This window comes from Fundulus heteroclitus, chromosome 23 (assembly GCF_011125445.2).
Source record: "Fundulus heteroclitus isolate FHET01 chromosome 23, MU-UCD_Fhet_4.1, whole genome shotgun sequence".
Lineage (NCBI taxonomy): Eukaryota > Metazoa > Chordata > Actinopteri > Cyprinodontiformes > Fundulidae > Fundulus > Fundulus heteroclitus.
The window spans coordinates 2,536,804-2,555,728 of NC_046383.1; the positions used below are offsets into that span (position 1 = coordinate 2,536,804).

Consider the following 18,925-nt stretch of genomic DNA (forward strand, 5'->3'; position numbering starts at 1 on the left):
TGTTGTGCTGGGTTATGATAGATCTAAGTAGCAACATATAGAGAAGGAGGAAAACAGAAGCTTGTGGCAGCCCATATTAAAGAGGTGCGGTAGGAGGTAAAGCCATTGACCTTTAACAGAAAAGGTGGTCACTCAGGTAAGAGGGGAACCACTTTAAAGGTGGGTGACGCAGGTGAGACCGGAGGACAGTTGTCACAGCATCAAAGGCCGCTGTATGGTCCAGAAGCACCAAATCAACAGGCCCGTTAGTCACCTGGCAACGACGTCATCGACTTTTAATAAAGCAGATTCCGTAGTATGCCGGGATCTAAAGCATTATTGGATTTTTTGTTCTAAAAATGGTTCAATATGCATTAAAAATGTATATAACGGACACTTAAAAAAAGGACAATGCTGGTTTTTTTAAACTAAAAATGAGCTTCAGACTATTAGTGTGCACACTACTCCAAACACATTTATGTTTTTAAAAAAAAATATATATTTTTTCCTGTAGGTGTAGCTGTTATAAGTCATTAAAAGGTGGAAAAAGTTCTAAAAATCATTTCTTGATTTCATTTTTTACATCACAAAAACAACCAATTTAGCAAGGGTGTGCATAATTTATATCCACTGTAAAAGCATTTATTTAATTTTTTGTTAAAACAAGGGACATACTTATTTGGCATTTTGTTTATTGCATATTTACAGTCCGGTCTGTTGACTGCAGTTCTTCAGTCAGGAAATTGCAGGGTGTTTTTTTTACCAACACCAGTTCCTGGTGTAGTCCATGTAGCCGAAGAACATCTCCACACATTCGCCTACATGAATAATGAGCTGACAGGGCCAAAAATCCACCAGCATCTTAACAGTTTGCAACACTCATCTTCCTGCAGACACCAAATAAAACCCTAAACCTTTACACGTACATGGTTTTAATCTCAGGCACTTGTTTCAAAGGTGACGCTTGTAGTTGTTTTGTTTCCCAGCTGACTGGACTCCTCCTCAGTTTACTGTACAGACAGCTGTGTCGCCATCAGATGCCGTTCCCAGCGAGTGCAGGACAAGGGTCTTTTCTCCTGAAACTTCCAGTCACAGTTTTTAGTCCAACATCGTCTCGGAGAATCCCCCCCTGGTCTTCTGAGTCTGTTCCAGTCTGTTCAGGATGAACTGGCTGGTGTCTATAAACCGCTCCACGCAGTTAACGAAACACATTTCTGTCCTGGAATCCATCTTGGGCCCCGGTTTATCCATGCATTTTTCCTGGAGACACAGGTTATTAAGCGTGAGCACAATTTTCGAGGTCTATAGAATCCAAGCAAAACATGCATTTTTGCTTTTTAAGATAAATAATTTGAGTACGAGTAGAAAACACGATTATTATTTTTTTACCCACGTTAGTTTGACAAACTGCAAAAGATCTAATCCGTTTTGTTCGAACATCAAAATTGCAGTTGTGTGTCAAATTAGATGCAGGAAGTTCCCTTTTTTTTTATCAGTTCAAAATTAAACATTTAAACTTGTGCTAAGCATGAAAAAAAAATGTATGCAATTAAAATATTTTTCCCTCAGATATTTGCTAGTCTTGATATGCAAAATGTTACTGTAAATAAAATTAATTCTGGAGTTTGACCTTCGTTGTGATCCACAGCGCTGGGACACGCCTTCAGCTGCAAGCTGACTTAAAAAATGAACAACTCAACACATTATGAATAGAAACTCACTGGGCATAATTCAAACTATCACCCAACTAATAACAATTATGCAGTTAAAGAAAACAGACCCTGCTATTTAAGACTAAAATACAATAAATAGTAAAGGGCTTTATTGAAATAAACCAAGGAATTCACATATCACACATAAGTCAATTATCCTGTAGCCTCTGATCCCTCAGCAGGTCCAGTTAAATGTGTCAGCCTCAGTCTTTCAGTCACGAAACAAACAAACAAATGTCTTTTCAGAATGGGTGAAGACAGCGAAAGCCCCCAGCTTAAGATGCAAAGTCAAGTACGCCGTCTACCTTTTGGGATATCTTCTGATTTGCTGTATAATAGCGCAGGGTTTTGTGTTAGGGGTTCCTTTTTTGTGACAAGTGTGTCAATGGAGGATTATGTGATCATCTTAATTGGGTAGAAATTACTTTTTACCCTGCACTGTAAATCGGTGTCTTCAATTGACAAGGGTTGAACTCAGTAATACTATCTGAATAAAGTGACCGTGATGCAGGAGGCAGGGATACTTAAAAAAAAAAAACTATCTCTAAAGTCAATCTAGAGATGTACACATTGAAGGAGCTGAATAGAAATACAGAAGGAGATGACAGCTGAAAAAGAGACGTCTGTTCCAGCTTATAAATCAATTACTGGGTAAAAATATGCAGCGATCCATTTGGGGAGCTGTAGCGTGTAATTGTGTGACTGAATGGGTAAATGAATGTAGTGTAAAGCAGTCTGGGGTCCCTGGATTTAATAAAGTGCTACACAAGTGTAGCACAACATTCTGATTATTGCTTAGCCACCGTCATACCTGGATTTCACCATTGTGGGACAATAAAAAGGTATTTATTATCTGATCTTAGAGGATCGTAGACACGACCTTTTCCATTAGTACCTACTCAGCACGGCTCAACTTGGGTTTCCCATTTTGTTCCTACCTATTTGCCTACCTTTACATGTCATATCAAATACTGCATAAACAGGTTTCATACAAGACTAATTAAGAAAACTCCATTAAAAAGCTTAGAAACATAAGAGAATTAATTAGGTCATAAATTTGTTGCTAAAGCGGTTATATTTATGAGATGTGTGACGTACACAGCATAAATTTAGGGGTAAAATGTTTTGCTTTGGCCACAGAAACAGGGCAGACCTTTAATGCTGACTAATTACGTTCTAACCTCATAATATACATTTGTGTGATTTAGCCAATTTTAGGGAAGATAAATATGAGGCTGTGCAGATTTATTCCTGGAATGAGCGTGTGTCTTTTAAATCAGTTAAGTTTAAGTTTTAAAAAGTAAAAAAAAAACGTTTTAATTAATTATAATCACTGGAATTCTTTGTTATTGTTCAAATATATATTAGCTATCCATATGTCCAATTATGCACAAGCTTTCATATAGTACGAAATTGTTTTATTTTTATCAAACCATTATTTATAGATATTCTCATTGAGATCCAAGATCTCAATTTCAAGAGATCTGTTTCGATAAAACAACTAAAAAACTATAAAAATTTTTGCAAACAGTAACAGTACAAGTAATTAAAACATTGCAGTAAATTAAATAAGCTAATAAAGTATGGCTGTGATGGATAGATCCAAAAAGTTTAACTCTGCTCTGCTTTTCTTTAGCCAGCTTGCTTTATTAGGTGGAGTTAGCAGCTGCTGCACTGTACGAACATAAATGTCAAGCAGCGTGCGAGTCTGCGTAAAGAACGACATGTTCAGGCATCAGGTTTTTGAGGAAGCAGTGTCTTAAATTTAAAATTATTGCTAGTTTACAACAAGCACCACACATAATTTGTCTGCAGCTTTTCTGACGGCACAAGGCCGTGCCGTAAAGACGGATAAAAATCAACATGCCGAACTGTGCTGCTCGTCTCTTACCCAGCAAACCTCAGTCATCTGATGCACCAGCTGCTGAAATCGCTGCTTCTGAGACTCGATTTCGATGAAATGTTGAAGCTGAGGGTCAGCTGTCGCTCCTTGGCCGTCCATGGCTTCTAAAAAACGTCGATGTAACGATGTTTATTCTAGTTACCAGAGCCGGGAGGCTGCTTTTTGCTGACCTTCACGTGCGTGAATGAACAACAGGAAGCCGGAAGTAGTTCAGCCAATCACGTAGCACGTTTGTGTGACAGAAGGTCGTGCGTACGTTTCATCATGATGCCATTTGTTATAATTTTTTATATAGAAATTGATTTTTATTATCGTTATTAAACGATAAAATCTTTAAATCATTCGAGATTTGAAAGTAACACTTTTTTTCTAATATGTTTTATGACTAAATATATATATTTTTACAATACTTAGAACAAAAGTTTCACTTAAAAAGGTTGTAACATTGAATGATAAAAAAGGGTTTCATTCTATTGTATTATGTAAATTCAAATGAAAATATTCTATATTTTTGGATGAAAGCTAATTTATATACGTTTTTGAAATTAAACTTGATGATGAAAAAACAAATATTTATTTAATCGATTTTTATTCAAGTTATTCCTGATAGAAACAAATCTGACACAGTTTGGGTATTTACAGTTTAGTTAAACAATATCTCTAATAAACACTTATCTGCTCCTGTTTTAATAAAACATAAGCTTTTATGAAAAGGGAGGTAGTCACATCAGACCTGTATTTCTATGCATACATACAAATATGTTCACCTAACACATAATTTTCCCATTTCTTTAAATATTTTTTTTTATTTCTTACAGTTCACTCTAGGGATTAATATCTTTTGTTCTGTTAGTACTGGAAAAATGGAGAATAATTTTGGGAAAAACTTATTTAAGAAACATAAAATGTTTATTGATTATAATATGTATTGTACAGTATTGTAAGGTTTTATTCATTTGTTGTATTTTATTCATTTTGTTTCAAGTAAGCAGCAGATAAATGGATGGATGGATGACTGGATGTTTTCATGGAAGGACTGTTTTGACCTCAGTCATGCTTTTTTTAAATAAATATCTTCAAAACTTTTTTTATCAGTTCTATTTAAAAATTACTATGCAAATAGATTAAATATAAACTAAAAATAGTTATCTTATTTACACATTAAATCTAATAAGCCCTTCTTACTTGGCGTTTATTTGTGCAAACACATATTAGCTTACAACGCTTATTTTCACATACAAAAGTGTTCACAATGATTTCAAAGAGTACAAGAAACAAAAATGGCATGTTTTAATTGAGCAACCTTTAGTATATTATAATAAAAAAAAATCAATGGTTCATAGGACTACAATTTCCTTAATGTGATGTAAAAGCTAGTGACAAAAAGTGACATTTGCGTTAAACCTATTCACATTCCAGATACGCCTTAAAATGCTGCTCAACCCCACGTTTAGGGTTTCGATTGTTTTAACTATGCTCCATGTTTCCAAGGACCCATGGGGGAGTTTATCTTTGGGGATCAGAGAGTTCTTTTTGTGTTCATAAATATTTCTCAGGTCTATTGGAGTTCATAAAGCAAATCCTGAACATGGAGTGCCAGTTCCTGAAAGGTGGGTCTCTCATCTGGTTTCTGAAAAACAAAGGAATATAATAAATATAATATTTTTTTACACTCTGGGGTTCAGAGTATGGTAGGAAATGAGCTTACATCAGACCAACAGCTTGTCATGATACTGTAGACCTTCTCGTTGGCCAGCTGTGGACGGAAGAGACGCAGGCCTCTGGACACCTGATCTACTATTTCCGTGTTGTTGAGGCGTTCATAGGGAAGCTTCCCCAGTGTGTACACCTCCCACATCAAAACCCCTGGTAAAGAGCAAATGGTTACATTTAAAAATCTCAAAATTAAGGAGTCAAAACTAATTAGGAAAAACGACTTATTGAGATATGATCAAGTGTTCTTGATCAGTGACTTTCTTGGCTTTCTGAAGGTCCTTCAAAGTTTTTTTCACTCATTGTCAGTTTAGTAACTGACAATTTTTGGACATTTTTTGTCTGTGTTTGTAAAACGACTTAATTCAGATATTTCGTTCAAACGAATGGACCAATTTTGGATAAAATAGCATCCTTTCTTTAGCCTTAATGTTCAGTGTCAACATTGCACCAGATGCTGACAAAAGTCCAGGAAAAAAAAGTTTGAAATACCTTCTTAAACTGTTGACGAAGATCACATTAAAACTAAGTTTAAAGCTCCTATAGTTGTCATTTTATTGGAAGTTAATAAAAACAAATGAGCAGCTCAGACTTCTCACCGTAAGCCCAGATGTCTGACTTGCTGCTGAATTTGCAGTATAGCAGTACTTCAGGAGGTGACCAGCGAACTGGGAACTTTGAGCCGGCTGAGCTTGTGTACTCATCATCCAAAACATACCTAAGGGCATGAGAAACAATTTTAAAGTCACACCGTACACTCATAATTCTCTTTTTTTTTATTTATTTGTTACCCCTTTAAATGCCTTACCTTGACAGACCAAAGTCAGTCACTTTGACTGTGCCATTAGCATCTACTAAACAGTTTCTGGCAGCCTAAAGACAGAACAACATATTCTGGATCAGTCAATTCAGGCCTTATCATGTAATACCAAACTTTGGGTTAGCTTATCCTCAGATGGAATGTAGTCAGACTTGTTTTGGTACTGTTTAACAGTATGTCCTTGTCTCTCACCAGGTCTCTGTGGATGTACTGCTGCGATTCAAGATAGGCCATGCCCTCTGAGACGTCTTTACACATCTCAAGAAGCTGGACTGTTGTTGGGTGCTGCTTCAGCCCCTCCTTTAGGTATGTCAGTAGACAGCCATTTGCGAGGAACTCAGTCACAATATAAATAGGTCTTTGTTTTGTGCAGACGCCGTACAGCTGCACCAGGTTCTCATGGCGAAGCTTCCTTGTGTGAGTAAAACAAGAAGTTAAGTTTTTTTTTTTTCTCAAACCGTTTATCTGGAATTACGTTGCTGATTGGCCAGAAAGGTTCTGTAACAGTTTGGGCTTACATCATAATTTTGGCTTCTTCTATGAAATCATCCTCAGACATAGAGCCCTCTTTAATCATCTTTATGGCCACATCATGCTGGCCTTGCCACTTTCCATACTTGACCACTCCAAACTGGCCATTGCCCAGCTCTCTGATAAAAGTGAGATCTCGAGGGTCGATCTCCCAAACACCTGAAAAAAAGCAAGATACATTGTAATGCTTTTAACTTGGCAGCAAAAACTATTAAGTAAATTAGACAAGCTTCAGTTTTAGCTCTTTTGCTAAGAGATGTGACAACCATGAATTACCTTGACCGAAAGACAGAAGGGTAAAGAGCTATTTAACTTAGTATAAAGACAATAGGGATAATTTTAATGTTAACGTAAAAAGAAATTTACCTATATTTTAAATTAAAAATTATCCCTGACACTTATCATAGAATACATTAACTGGTGGCGAAATGACTAAGAAACTTAACTTACTAGGTAATAGAGATAAAGAGCAGCAAAAATCATTATATTTTATTCACGAGTGGGGACGCTAACAATAATATTTAAAATATTTTTCTGTTTCAGAGGACAGAAATTAAAGACATAAGAACCGAAATTGAATCTTCACTTGTTTTTCCTGTTTATAACAAAACTAGCGTTAGCATTGGAGGGAGGCTAGCTGCTAGCTGCTAAACTTGCCTTGCCTTGCTACAGGAAATGAAGTTTTGTCATTTTGGCAACAAAAACTGAAAACTGTGTTTTTGGTAGTTTTCAATTTTAGCGTGGCTATGGGTCTATTACACAGTAAGCATACTATGAGAAAAGTTATTTCTGCAATAAGTGTTACTGCTTCCAGTTTTTGCAGTATGATGCCACATTTGCAGCAAGCTAACAGTGTGTTCGAGTTGTCTTGGAAGTCACAGCTCAGAGTTGGTAATAACGTCACACCTGAATGGAAAAGCTCTGGTTGAAAGTTGGAAAACACAAGGATTAAAAAAAAAGTCTATTTATAAGGGACATTGTACAATTAAAACATAAATGTTGCCATTTGATGCATTGTACCAGAATTAGCTAAAGGCTAATTTGCAACTGCAGTCCCTAGTGTTTTTTTGTTGTTGTTGTGCTAGATACTATTATCAATAAAAGCCACTAACAATGTATTTATCTCCATTTAATGTGTTCAAATTCAAAAGGAACATGTTGTTTCATTATGCAGGCAGCTATAATGAATATCAAACTTGGGTTGCTATACGAGCTCAAGAATTTCGACATTAGGAGTGGTTTTTGTTTGATTTCTTTTTGGGAACTTGGAAAATGCAACTGCCAAGTTAAATTTTAAACATAGCAGGAAGTGCTGACTTTCTATCAAGTAACATGTTATTTCTATAGAGAATAAATTAAACAAAAATTAATGGTATATATATATTTATATAGGTTGTCACGTGTAAAGATGAAGCATGGGAACAACTTCTGTGTTTCAGTAGAGCACAATAAATAAGTTTCAATAGAGCACAATAAATATGCCACGAGAGGCAATCTACTTGAAACTTTGACTGCTTAATTGTAGTTCAAAAGTACTCTTACCATAACCCAGTCCTGCTGTTGATGGAGGTCGGGCCCGGTTAGATACAATGTGCTTCAGCCTGCTGACCATACCTGGGGATGGAAAAAAAGGAAACCACTTTAGCAAGTTAGATTGTTTTTAAAAAACAGGTGCATGCATACAATCTGCTGATTCTACAATACAGTTTAGTTCGAATCAACTTAGCATTTACGAAATATGAAGTTTTCCTGTGTCGTAGTGGACCATGATCTGAGTTTGCTTAATAATTATTTTATTATTTATAGCACCTTTAGTTGGGAAGTGAGTGACACTGGATAAACAGACTGACTTTAAACCATTTTAGTCTAAGTAAAAAAAACACTAAAAAAACATGTTGTAACCCTATAGCTTCTAAGTTTTAACAAGGTAAACCTATTTCTGCATCTAGCATGACTCTGGAATTGACTTATTTAGCTAGACATTTATCTAGAAAATATCTTCATATGAATATGCAGAATCGGTTGGGGAGAGACACGTAAGCTTTCTGTTTCTGCTACCCAGTTTTTGTCTGAATAGTATTGATTTTAAATAGCTATAATAAAATACGGGTTAACCTTCAGTGGAGAGTAAAAGAGTCAGGCCTGAACCACAGACTTCTGGTAAGATAAGGATTTAACATTTCATTGCTAAAATAAGAAATGTAATGAATTTGACAAGATTAACTATTTCATTTAGAGATGAACCAAACAATCAGCCGAAGCATGTAATAGGTCTGTCTTCTTATCGACTCTTTATTTGGTGGTCAGTGAGTAAAATACGGGGATAAAAACAGATTTTGTTTCTCCCGCCATTTTTGTTTCTACACACATCAACCAACAGCATGTACTTTGTTGCACTTCTTTGGATTTGAATGAAAAACTGATAAAAAAATAGAGACATAGTTTTTGATGCGTAATTGAGGAGTATCTCATAACTCCTTGTTTTTCTGTTCAAAACTACCACCTCAATCAGATATTTTGCAGCACATTTTTACAATTGCCTTGTCAGTATCGATCAAGAAAACCCTTAGTAGTGCAACACTAGTTTAATTTGCACTGAATGTGGGGGGAAAAAAATAGATTATGCTCGCATTGACCTGCTGCGTTGTGCTGGTGATAGTTGATGAGCTCTGGGATAGTGTTGAAATGATGCTTTTCTGCCAGGTAAAACTGGCCCTGCGGGGTTGTGCAGATGTTATAATGTCTGCAGCTACCACCTGTTTCCCTGTGGAAAAAAAAAAAAAAAAAAAGAATATCACGTGAGGCCATTCAGGTATCGTTTACGGCTGTGGAGCTAATATCTCCTCTCTGTTATCCGCAGTTGACTTCAGACTTAGATGAACAAAAAAACAGTTCTGCAGATAGATTAGCTCAAGTTTTGCATGAATAATTTACATCTCTGTCCCTCTGTGGCCTGCAGTTTCCGCTTTCAGTATGCACAGTTCTTCTTTTCATAGGTTCACGCCTGAGTGGAGCTAGTGGATGAACTATCTAAATGGTGGCAGTGTTTTAAACCTTCTGAGGTTACTTACACGCCACTTTTGGTGAGCAGTGACACAGTGTATTTCCCGGCCTTGCTTGAGTCTCGCACCAGGAAACCTCCATCTTTGTTCTGAAAATGAAAAAAAGTGAAAGGTTTCAGAGGATTAAAACTTTTTTACATTTAATTTATGAGTGAATAAATAAATAAGCCATGTTGGACATCAGTTATTGTGTTTACCTCAGATTTTAAAAGCTGCTCTGCTTGACTACGATTCATGCTCTTGCTGTACCAGCTGTGGAAAGAAATGTCATCCTTACTTTTCTTTATAAGCTGTATGTATGATACACCAAATAGTTGCATGATAAAATCCAGATAATTGAAACAACTAAGCTAACTGTTGAATAAAATAGAGAAATGTACAACGTCAAACGCTAGTTTGTGGGCAGAATAGGATATTTGTACTCACTCAAATCTTTCAAGCCCCCTTTCTGCTTCCACCACATAATTACTTGGTATGTAGCCTTCTTTTCTGCAGAAAAAAAACCACCCAAAATAGTGTCAACTCATCAACAAAAATATGCTTTTTGGAAGCCTAATTAATTTTATTTTTAAAGTTCAGAGCATTCAGATATTTTGAGTTCCTTTTTCTTTTTCACTCATCGTGTTGCGCAGAGTTCCTATTTTCTTATTTTTATAGCCCAGAGGATGAAGAAGCTTTAATAGCTTTTACCTCAGGGTGCAGATATATTTGTGTAAATCCATGAGACTGCAAATCTCTGTTGTTTTGCTTCGATGTGTTGAAGGGATCTCACCCGTATTTGTCTCTGGCTTTCCACCAGTTGGGGTCGGACCTCTCCAGGATGGTGTACTCCTCGTCCTTCCTCAGCTCCAGGTCCTGGGCGTTCATTGGTGTGTAATCGTACTCAGCTACTACGGTCATGCTTGCTGAAGTGGCCGGGGACTCATGAGGCTCTGGAGGCAAAGGGCGACCAGGCTTTTCCTGGAGCGATATGAGGTTGTTTTATGGATTTTGAACAAACTGATCTGTAACCGGTGAATGGGAATCCAAACAGACTGGGTGTACCTCTTTTGGAGTTGGAGGAAGTGGTTTCCTGGTCGTTCGTCGAGTCGATGTAGATTTAAAACCTATTGTTAATGAATGCAAATATAATTTAAAACTGTAAAAGTTCCTGTTTTTATCCAAATTCAAATTAAACCCTGAAAGAAGTCTTGTTCTCACCGTTTTTAGTAGAACCCTCCAGAACTTTACAACCCATAGCTTGCTTTACTTCCTGCTTGCAGCAGAGCCACACCCCATCCACCCAGAAACAAGGATGGTACTTCTGCATCAGATCTTTGTTGAAGCGGACCACTATGCGGCACAAACGGTCACGTTAGCACGCGCGGATTCATGCTCAGGACATTTACATGAAATCAGCATTTGCATAGTCATCCAACCCCCTCTGTCACACACGCTAGGAGATGTTGAGATATGGGAGCCAAAGAATATCAGATAAACACAAGATACAAGTGCGACTCGGTTTTACTCACATTCTTTTAGTTTTTTTATCCACTGCGTCCGAATGTCTTCAGTCTTTGCAAAGATGTACAAGGGCCCTTCATCATAAACAATCTGCAGCAAAACCCAGAATCCATTAAGATCATGGTTGTCAAACACTGGTTCTAGTACCACTAGCTGAACTTAGAGGTATCTTTGATGGTACACTGAGGAAGTTTGGTATTCATCATTTTAAAAGGTGAAGCAGAACCATGTCCAGATGTCATGGCTTTTGTTTCTCAGTTGCGTTTTTAGACCAGAGCCTAATGTGTTGCTTTTTAAGTCTTTTTTTCTTCTTTGCCTATATCATGCCGTTAGAGAGATTCTATTCAAGTGAACAGTAATCGTGTCTGAGTGTGGCTTGTGAAACTGAACTCAGCTTTCCAAGAATCTGCTAAATTACAACAATTTCATAATCTAACAAGGAGACCAGTTATATTTTGACATATGGTCGCGTTAGTTTGGATAGTGTTGTTTTACATAATAATAGTAAATATCAATCTAGAACTGCCTTTTTGGTCTTTCATTGAAAAACTGTGGCCCAATGGGTAGAGTAGTTGTCTTATAATCGGAAGGTTGTGTGTTTGATTCCAGCTTTTCCCTGTCTCATGTCAATATGGCCCCTGGGCAAGACACTAAAGCCCAATTGTCTACCAATCTGTATATCAGTGTATGAATGGGACTTTAGTGTAAAGTGCTTTTTGTGGTCCGTGTGACCAGAAAAGTGCTACATAAATTCAGTCCATTTACCATTTTATTTTATTTGTCTGATATTTCAATTGGTTTAATGACCTGACAAAACAAACAAGAGAATCTAAACATATGTAAACTGAGTATAATACCAAGTTGTCAAAAAAATATTTGCAATTAAAGGTATAGTGGACAATCTTTTCAGCTTCGAGTACCAGGGGGTCATCTTATCTATTGATTGTCCAACATGCCAATCTTTCTGATGCGCTCATCTAACACCAATGTGCATCATTGTTTCTTCCAAGTTTCCTCGTGCTGTGCATGCGCACATCTACTGTTTATGTATACAGTTAGCTTAGCAGTTAGCTTCGGTGTTAGCCGTTCATTGTAACTATGCTGCTCTCACCGTATTCTTTGAAATTTGCTGATTCTCTAGAAGTGAACAGTCTTACAAATTTATGAGAAGAAGAGGAAGGCCTCAGAAGAAAGAAATAAGACCAGAGTGGATTTTGGAGATTCTTTCACACAATCTGGCTGTGGAGTGGAGGAGCAGGTGGGATGATCTTACATATGTGCAGTTGTTCAAAAAGTGTCTTGGACGTTTCTTATGTACATTTCCAGAAAAAATGTCCACTATATATTTAAATGAAATCATATGTTTTAACATTTTTCTATCTTGACATGGAAATCCTGAAATTATTATCAACAAATAACACAAAACAAATTCCCAATGGTTTAAGTGCAGCGATATGAATTGGTTTGGATATGAAATAAAAGTAGGAAAGGGCTGAAATGGTGTTGATTGGGTATTAAATTATGGTACAAGTTGGGATAGGGGCAAATTGACCCAGACCCTGTAGCAATATGCTGTATTGAGGGAAGTGGTATGTTAAATCAATTTAATGAGATATATGTTGACAGAAATACTACAGATATTGCAGTGTTTTATATCAAAGCAGCCATCTTGGATTTGAGGTAGGGGTTAGTGATAAACCTCTGACATTCACACTTGAAATTTCAAGTTCTATGGATTTTTCCATGACCTTTTCCTACTTTAAACCAGGAAATCTCTCCTTCTGAACATATATCTTAGCCACATCTTTCATCCAACCATGCGGTACCAATTGATGCCCCCACCCTTTGCTCTCTTTAGCTGTTTTTATGACATATGGGAACCTAAACGAGTTCAAAGTTTAACTTTTAAAAGTTATTCAAGCATTAAATCTTTACAGAAAACGTTTGAAAATCATTGCATTACGATATCAAATGAATGAATCAATGAATAACTGTTTCATTTGAAAGTACTTTAGTACAACAAGTTGGCACGGTACAACAGGAGCTGTATCATCGAATATGATAGAATATCACAAAAACCTAACTGCTGTTTCTCTATGACTTACAAACACTTAAGCGAAGCTTTGTCTGTTCCAGTAAGGAAGTCATTAGTCTAACTAATAGTCTAATAATTTAAATGTGAATAACCACATACATGAACCATTGTTTCAAGTTCAGCTGAAGGCACAACAGCTCTAAGATTCACAACTAAAAGAAGAAGCAAAAGCATGAGATTTTGAATATGAATTCAGAGTTAAGTTTGTTTTACGTTACAAACATTCAAATTTGTACAAAGAGAGCTAACTGTTCTTGCAATTGGAAATTATTTTAGGCAGGGCTATAGCCATTGTTTCTATTTTACTTGAATTTTTTAAAAGAGAATTATCAGCCAGCCAGTCTTTTATATGCTTTAGGGGGTTTGTTAAGTTAGATAATTTTACAGATAATCGATTAAACTTGAATAATTCCTGCCTGGGGAATTACCTAAAATGAAAATAATTGTGCACCTTGAATCAAGCCTTGAGGAATCCCACAGTTTGAAGGAACATTCCCAGAAAAGTACAAATCAGCTTTTCCATAAATTTCATTTAACTTTTAAATTGGGATTTTAAAACTCACACTTCTTTAGCTTAATATGTGCGTATATTTTTTCAAATTTATTACTTATATGTTTGCTGGGTGTTTAATAGATACATCTTTGTATTTTCTAGATGCTTTATGGTACCTTACTTTCATTACTTAACAACAGTAGCACCTGGACTGTGTCTGAAAGCCCCTTGTTCTTTGAGGCAGTTTCACTTCTTAAGAATTGACTTTCACAAAATCTGATGCTTACAGTTTTCTTTTGACAAGAAAAAAAAAACAGTAAAAAAAAATCTCCATCATATTGCCTCTCAAAGGCGTTCGGTTATAATTTAAACAGTTTAAAACATGTTGCTTCTTGACTTGAAGTGAAAAATTATACTAAGCGGGCTTGATGTTTTGGTTTATAGCTTAAAAAAATGTGTTTTCTTTCTGTCAGAAGAGTAAGTTGTGAAAAAGATCTACCTGGAATGCATACATGCGCTCCTGTGGGGCGTTGGGCTCTGGCTGAACCGTCTCCACACACTTAATCTTCTCAAGGTCGACCGTCCCTTTTAAACCTTTTCGCTTCTGCTCAACAAACAAAGACAAAAAAAACAAAACAACAAGAGGCAACAACATTAAAAGGTTTAAGACTAGCACCATAAATAATGTGAGACAAATGTGGCTCGATTTGTCTTCAGATGCATACCCCTTTCTCAGAATCAAAATCATAGTAGGCTATTTTTTCCTGGGTGAGAATAAACCACCTCTCTTTGTAATTCAGAGGAGAGGTCTTCTTCTTCTGCTGAGAACGTTTGATGAAGATTTCTTCCAGTACATTGTCTGACATGATTCGATTCGGCTTGATCTACAAAGAAACAAGTGGTTGACGGCTAACGGTCATTTTATTTGCAGCAGAACAGAGTCAAACAGCAAGTTCACCCAACATTCACACTCTTTTTGTGTTGTAACAGTTACGCCCTTCATCGGCGGGCATTGTGTTTCTTATTCAGCACTTACAGTTCCTTCTAAGTGCTGTAAGTTATAAGAGTACCTACCCTCTTTTCATGGAGTCAGAGCAGTGCTGCTATAACAGGTGAGCGTATGGATCTGCAAGGAAAGGAAGAGAAGTCCAGCGTGAGCGCTGATTAACTTAGTTCGTTTGCATAAACTCTGCTTTTCGTGCAAGCAGCTCCCTTTGTTTCCAGCATTTCCCCCTTCTGGCGTATCTGTTTTCCTCAGCTGTTACATTGTTGTTATCATCCGGGAGGCAGAGATGTAAAATTTGACTTTGTGTTAGGAATTTCTCGTCTAAACTAACAAAAATTAACGCTTGGATTAGTAATTTGATTTCACTCATCACATACTAGTAATTTAAAACTAGTGATGTAAAACAAAAGAATTAAAGTTTATTTTAAAATTTTCATTTTAAAATGCAACATAGCCATTTGAAATAAAAGTTGTTATTACAGCATCCACATCTCAGTTTGCACTAGAAAAGTGTCCTTCAATATGATGTCGCTAGCCATACACACAGGATAATTGTTATTAACATTGGGCGCACCATGTGATAAAAGAATAAGACAATAAAAAATGTCTCCTACAGTTACAACATGCAATGCTTGCAGAATTAGCTGCATGTTAGGAATAAGAAAAAAACATTGGTAATTTTTGTTTTACTCTCCCTTGGCTTGGGATGTTCTTTTTATTTATTTTGTCTTTATTCCAGTTTTTTTTCATCTATTTGGCGTTTTTAATGCTCTTTTGTTGACTTGTAAAGCACTTTGAATTACCCTGTGTATGAATAGTTGCAATACAAATAAACCTGCCCTGACTTTCGTTCCTTAACCTTTTAAACGCGGTTAGAAGATGAGACCAAATTAAAATATTTTTATCTGTCTCTCACCAGAAAACAAAAAAAAAAACTGTAAAGCAGCTCGCACCTCAATTTAAGAACGTCAGATTCAAAAATCCAGAACTTTATCTTGTCATTTACAGAAGCATGAAATGCGTTAAACTACAACTACCTCATATAAAATATCACGAGGCAGCCTTTTTTCCTACAACACGTTCACTGTGATGCACAATAAACAGATTAAAGATAGGCAGGCAAATTAAGCAGGTTATCACTTTATGGCTGTTGCTGTGTTGTGTCTTGTTTTTGCCACCTTGCGACACAGAAACTGAAACTTTCACCTCCAAAACTAGACATGTTGACTCGTGTAGACTTTGTAACTGCACTAACCTCTACCTTATGAGAAAAATAAAAAAAATCTAATTATGTATGTTAGTTGTGATTTAACATACATAGTATGAAGCTGTAGTATACAAATGTGGCTCAATAAATCATCTAATTGTCGGGCAGGTCGGTGTGTTTTAAAGACCGCTTTGGATTAAACCATTACAGAATCAAAATTGATGCCACATCTTGGGGTCCTTCTTGACTTGAAACGCTGTGTCTCACGGTGGCAGCTGGTCCAAAGCTCTCAGCCTCGGGTTTTCCTCGCACAGCTGAAAGCTCACAGGAGGTGAGTCTCTGTCAGATGTATTTGCACTTCAGTCTAAGCCTATTTTGGGCCTGCAAGCACTTCCTTTTATCATCTGAACTGGAACAGCAACTCAACCAGAAGCTTCAGTCAGTCCATGCTACAACCAGGACGGTGACATTTCTTAACAGCGCAGCAGGGACAATTCTCATTTGCCTTGCTTGCGCCGTCAGTCGGAGACCGATGTTCCCCATTCTCAGAAACATTGTTTACCCATTCCTCATTTGCCACCACCATTGTTTTTTCACATCACTTACCCGGCAGCTCAGCTAATCAGATTCTGGTCCTCTCTGCTCTGCAACAGTCTGGAGCGTTTTAACTTTAGCTCTAAGATATAATTTAATGCACACCATAACAACTGAAAAAAGGGACTTTTTTTTTGTCTTTTCTGAAGAGAGTTGACTCACGGTGGCTGACACAGGCAAACTAAAGGGGGAAGTTGCATCAGTGTGTTACACTGAAATATGAAGGCAGAAGAAACCAGATACCCTGCACCACTTCTACCTGACATTGCTATAAAAACTTCAATTTGCACACTTTAATGACCTGATCTGAGCCTGTGGACTTTGTCAGCACAAAGAAATATCACTACACGCTTGCGTTCTTTTGGATAAAACACACTGCATGGGCATTTGTAGCTTGGTTACTAACTTGTGTGAATAGGTTTGCTAATATGGTGACAAGGAATTAGTTTATATCAAAAAAGATGTTTAAAATAAATACTAATAACTGTCAGAAAGCAGAGGCCAAAACCCAGAACACTTGGTCAGACAGGAATATAGCAAGATACTTTCTTCCTCTGTGTTTCCTTTTAGATAAGCACATTAGAAAAAAATCCCAGTGAGCAAATAAAGAGGAGAAAAGAATGACCCAAAACATAAAGTGGCATTAGATTAACGAGTTCATCTGGGAAATAATTTCTTCTGATACTGCTGGCAGATCGCAAATTAATTCTCTAACCACAAGAAACCATCAGATCAGTCTAACCACTGTTATCATTAGAAGAGAAGCATGCAACTCGCTTACATATGGCACCCACATGATTAAACAAGAACACATTTCAGCAATTTCAGTGCAAACGTGCTAGAAATGTCAAAGCTTCTCTATTAAGATTTGCATAAAAACGTACGAGTTTCAGGTTTCAGTTAAACACCCAAGCAAATCAGCTATATCTTAGGAGTAATTTTCGCCCTTTTAAACCAGAAATGGCTGAAAGTGCCTCCTAAACCTCATGGCTCGGCATTTTAAACGGCGCTGTCACTTACCCCTGCACCTGAAAACAGTAAAGCGTCAGACAAACGCGCCGCAGGACCCAAAAGCTGTGACATGAACCTTCTGCTTGCTTTCCATAAAATGTGTGATAGTCTGTGATGCAAGAAGTTAAAACACACCCACAAAGAGGAATCAGCTTAGCTTACTTCCTCTTTTTCTTCCTGCTCATTTTTATATCAGCCTTCTGGACAGTTTTGGTGATAAGTTTGAGGCGGGTTAAACATTATTCAAAGGACCTTGTTTGGATGCCGTGCGTAGCTCTACTTTTGGTTGAGAAGCTTTTTTTGTTTCGCTGTCAATTCATGCACTGTGAGAGGAAGAGATAAAAATTTAATAATGATCACTTTTACATGCAACAGAGAGTGTGCTCTGTATGCTGCATACTGTTTACTTGCGTAAAGCTAAGAGTGTAGAGCAAAACATACTTAAGTATAGAAAAACGTTTGCCGGAAAACATATTTTATAACAGCAAACATTTCTGTTGTACAACTTCTATGGTTTAAAAGTCTTTTTAATTAGAGTGAGAGAGAATAAAGGTGTCCGTCTGTAAAGAGCTGGACTGCCCCACCCCCACCTGTTGCTTAGCACCGCCTGTTACCTGGCTGAAAGAAAGTTCCTGCTTTTTCCCCTTGGTTGCATGAAAGCTTGATTTGGCTTTTTTGGACATATTTCAGTCACGACACAAAAACTTGCCCATTGACACTATTTTTTATTTAGCATGTGTTTACTGTATATATTTGTTCACAATTTGATCAAGAATGAAAATAATAAACAAATGTTTTTAGACAACAATAATAGCAACACTTGTTGTTAAAGTTTTGCAAACAGGGGATGCTTAAATGTAAAATTTAAATAAAAATGTAAATTTTACTCCTTTATTTAAATTTCTTATCAGCCTAACATACAGCCTGAAATATTTTAAACACTTCAGTTTTTATTTATCAATAATGAGTCTAAAAGAGAATGTTTTCCTCCTCAGGAAGCAATCTCATTGCATACTTTGGGAAAGGAAGAGATTTGTTTACTATAAAAACTATTTCATTTTCAGAATCCTAATTTGACACTTAAAGGGGATATATCATTGATTTAAATCACTCCTTTTCACATTTAAATTATTCATTTGTGGTATGTATAAAGTGGAACTGCAATGCTTTAATCTGAATTCCTTGTTATTGTCGCTCCACAGTGCGTCCTTTGCCCCTGTTCTGAGGTGCAAACCTACAGAAAAAGCTGTTGAGTTGGTCAGACAGCCAGTATGTCACCGCAGCGTTGGAGAATGG

The 18,925-nt window shown here is 36.8% G+C and overlaps 2 protein-coding genes across 2 annotated transcripts; both read right to left on the minus strand.

Moving 5' to 3' along the window:
* Positions 1-585: 585 nt before the first annotated feature.
* timm8a (translocase of inner mitochondrial membrane 8 homolog A (yeast)) lies at positions 586-3,812 on the minus strand. The gene is made up of 2 exons (XM_012856832.3): positions 3,583-3,812; positions 586-1,239 (listed from the first exon to the last, which is right to left on the minus strand). The coding sequence occupies exons 1-2, from the start codon at positions 3,691-3,693 to the stop codon at positions 1,078-1,080; spliced, it is 273 nt and encodes a 90-aa protein (XP_012712286.2). The 5' UTR covers positions 3,694-3,812; the 3' UTR covers positions 586-1,077.
* Positions 3,813-4,769: 957 nt separating this feature from the next.
* Positions 4,770-18,067, minus strand: btk (Bruton agammaglobulinemia tyrosine kinase). The gene is made up of 19 exons (XM_012856833.3): positions 17,639-18,067; positions 14,886-14,937; positions 14,537-14,695; positions 14,311-14,415; positions 11,232-11,313; positions 10,921-11,052; positions 10,765-10,826; positions 10,493-10,680; positions 10,147-10,209; positions 9,918-9,972; positions 9,730-9,809; positions 9,295-9,422; positions 8,201-8,272; positions 6,646-6,817; positions 6,320-6,539; positions 6,116-6,180; positions 5,907-6,025; positions 5,303-5,460; positions 4,770-5,224 (listed from the first exon to the last, which is right to left on the minus strand). The coding sequence occupies exons 3-19, from the start codon at positions 14,675-14,677 to the stop codon at positions 5,153-5,155; spliced, it is 1,914 nt and encodes a 637-aa protein (XP_012712287.1). The 5' UTR covers positions 14,678-14,695; positions 14,886-14,937; positions 17,639-18,067; the 3' UTR covers positions 4,770-5,152.
* Between the last annotated feature and the right edge of the window lie 858 nt (positions 18,068-18,925).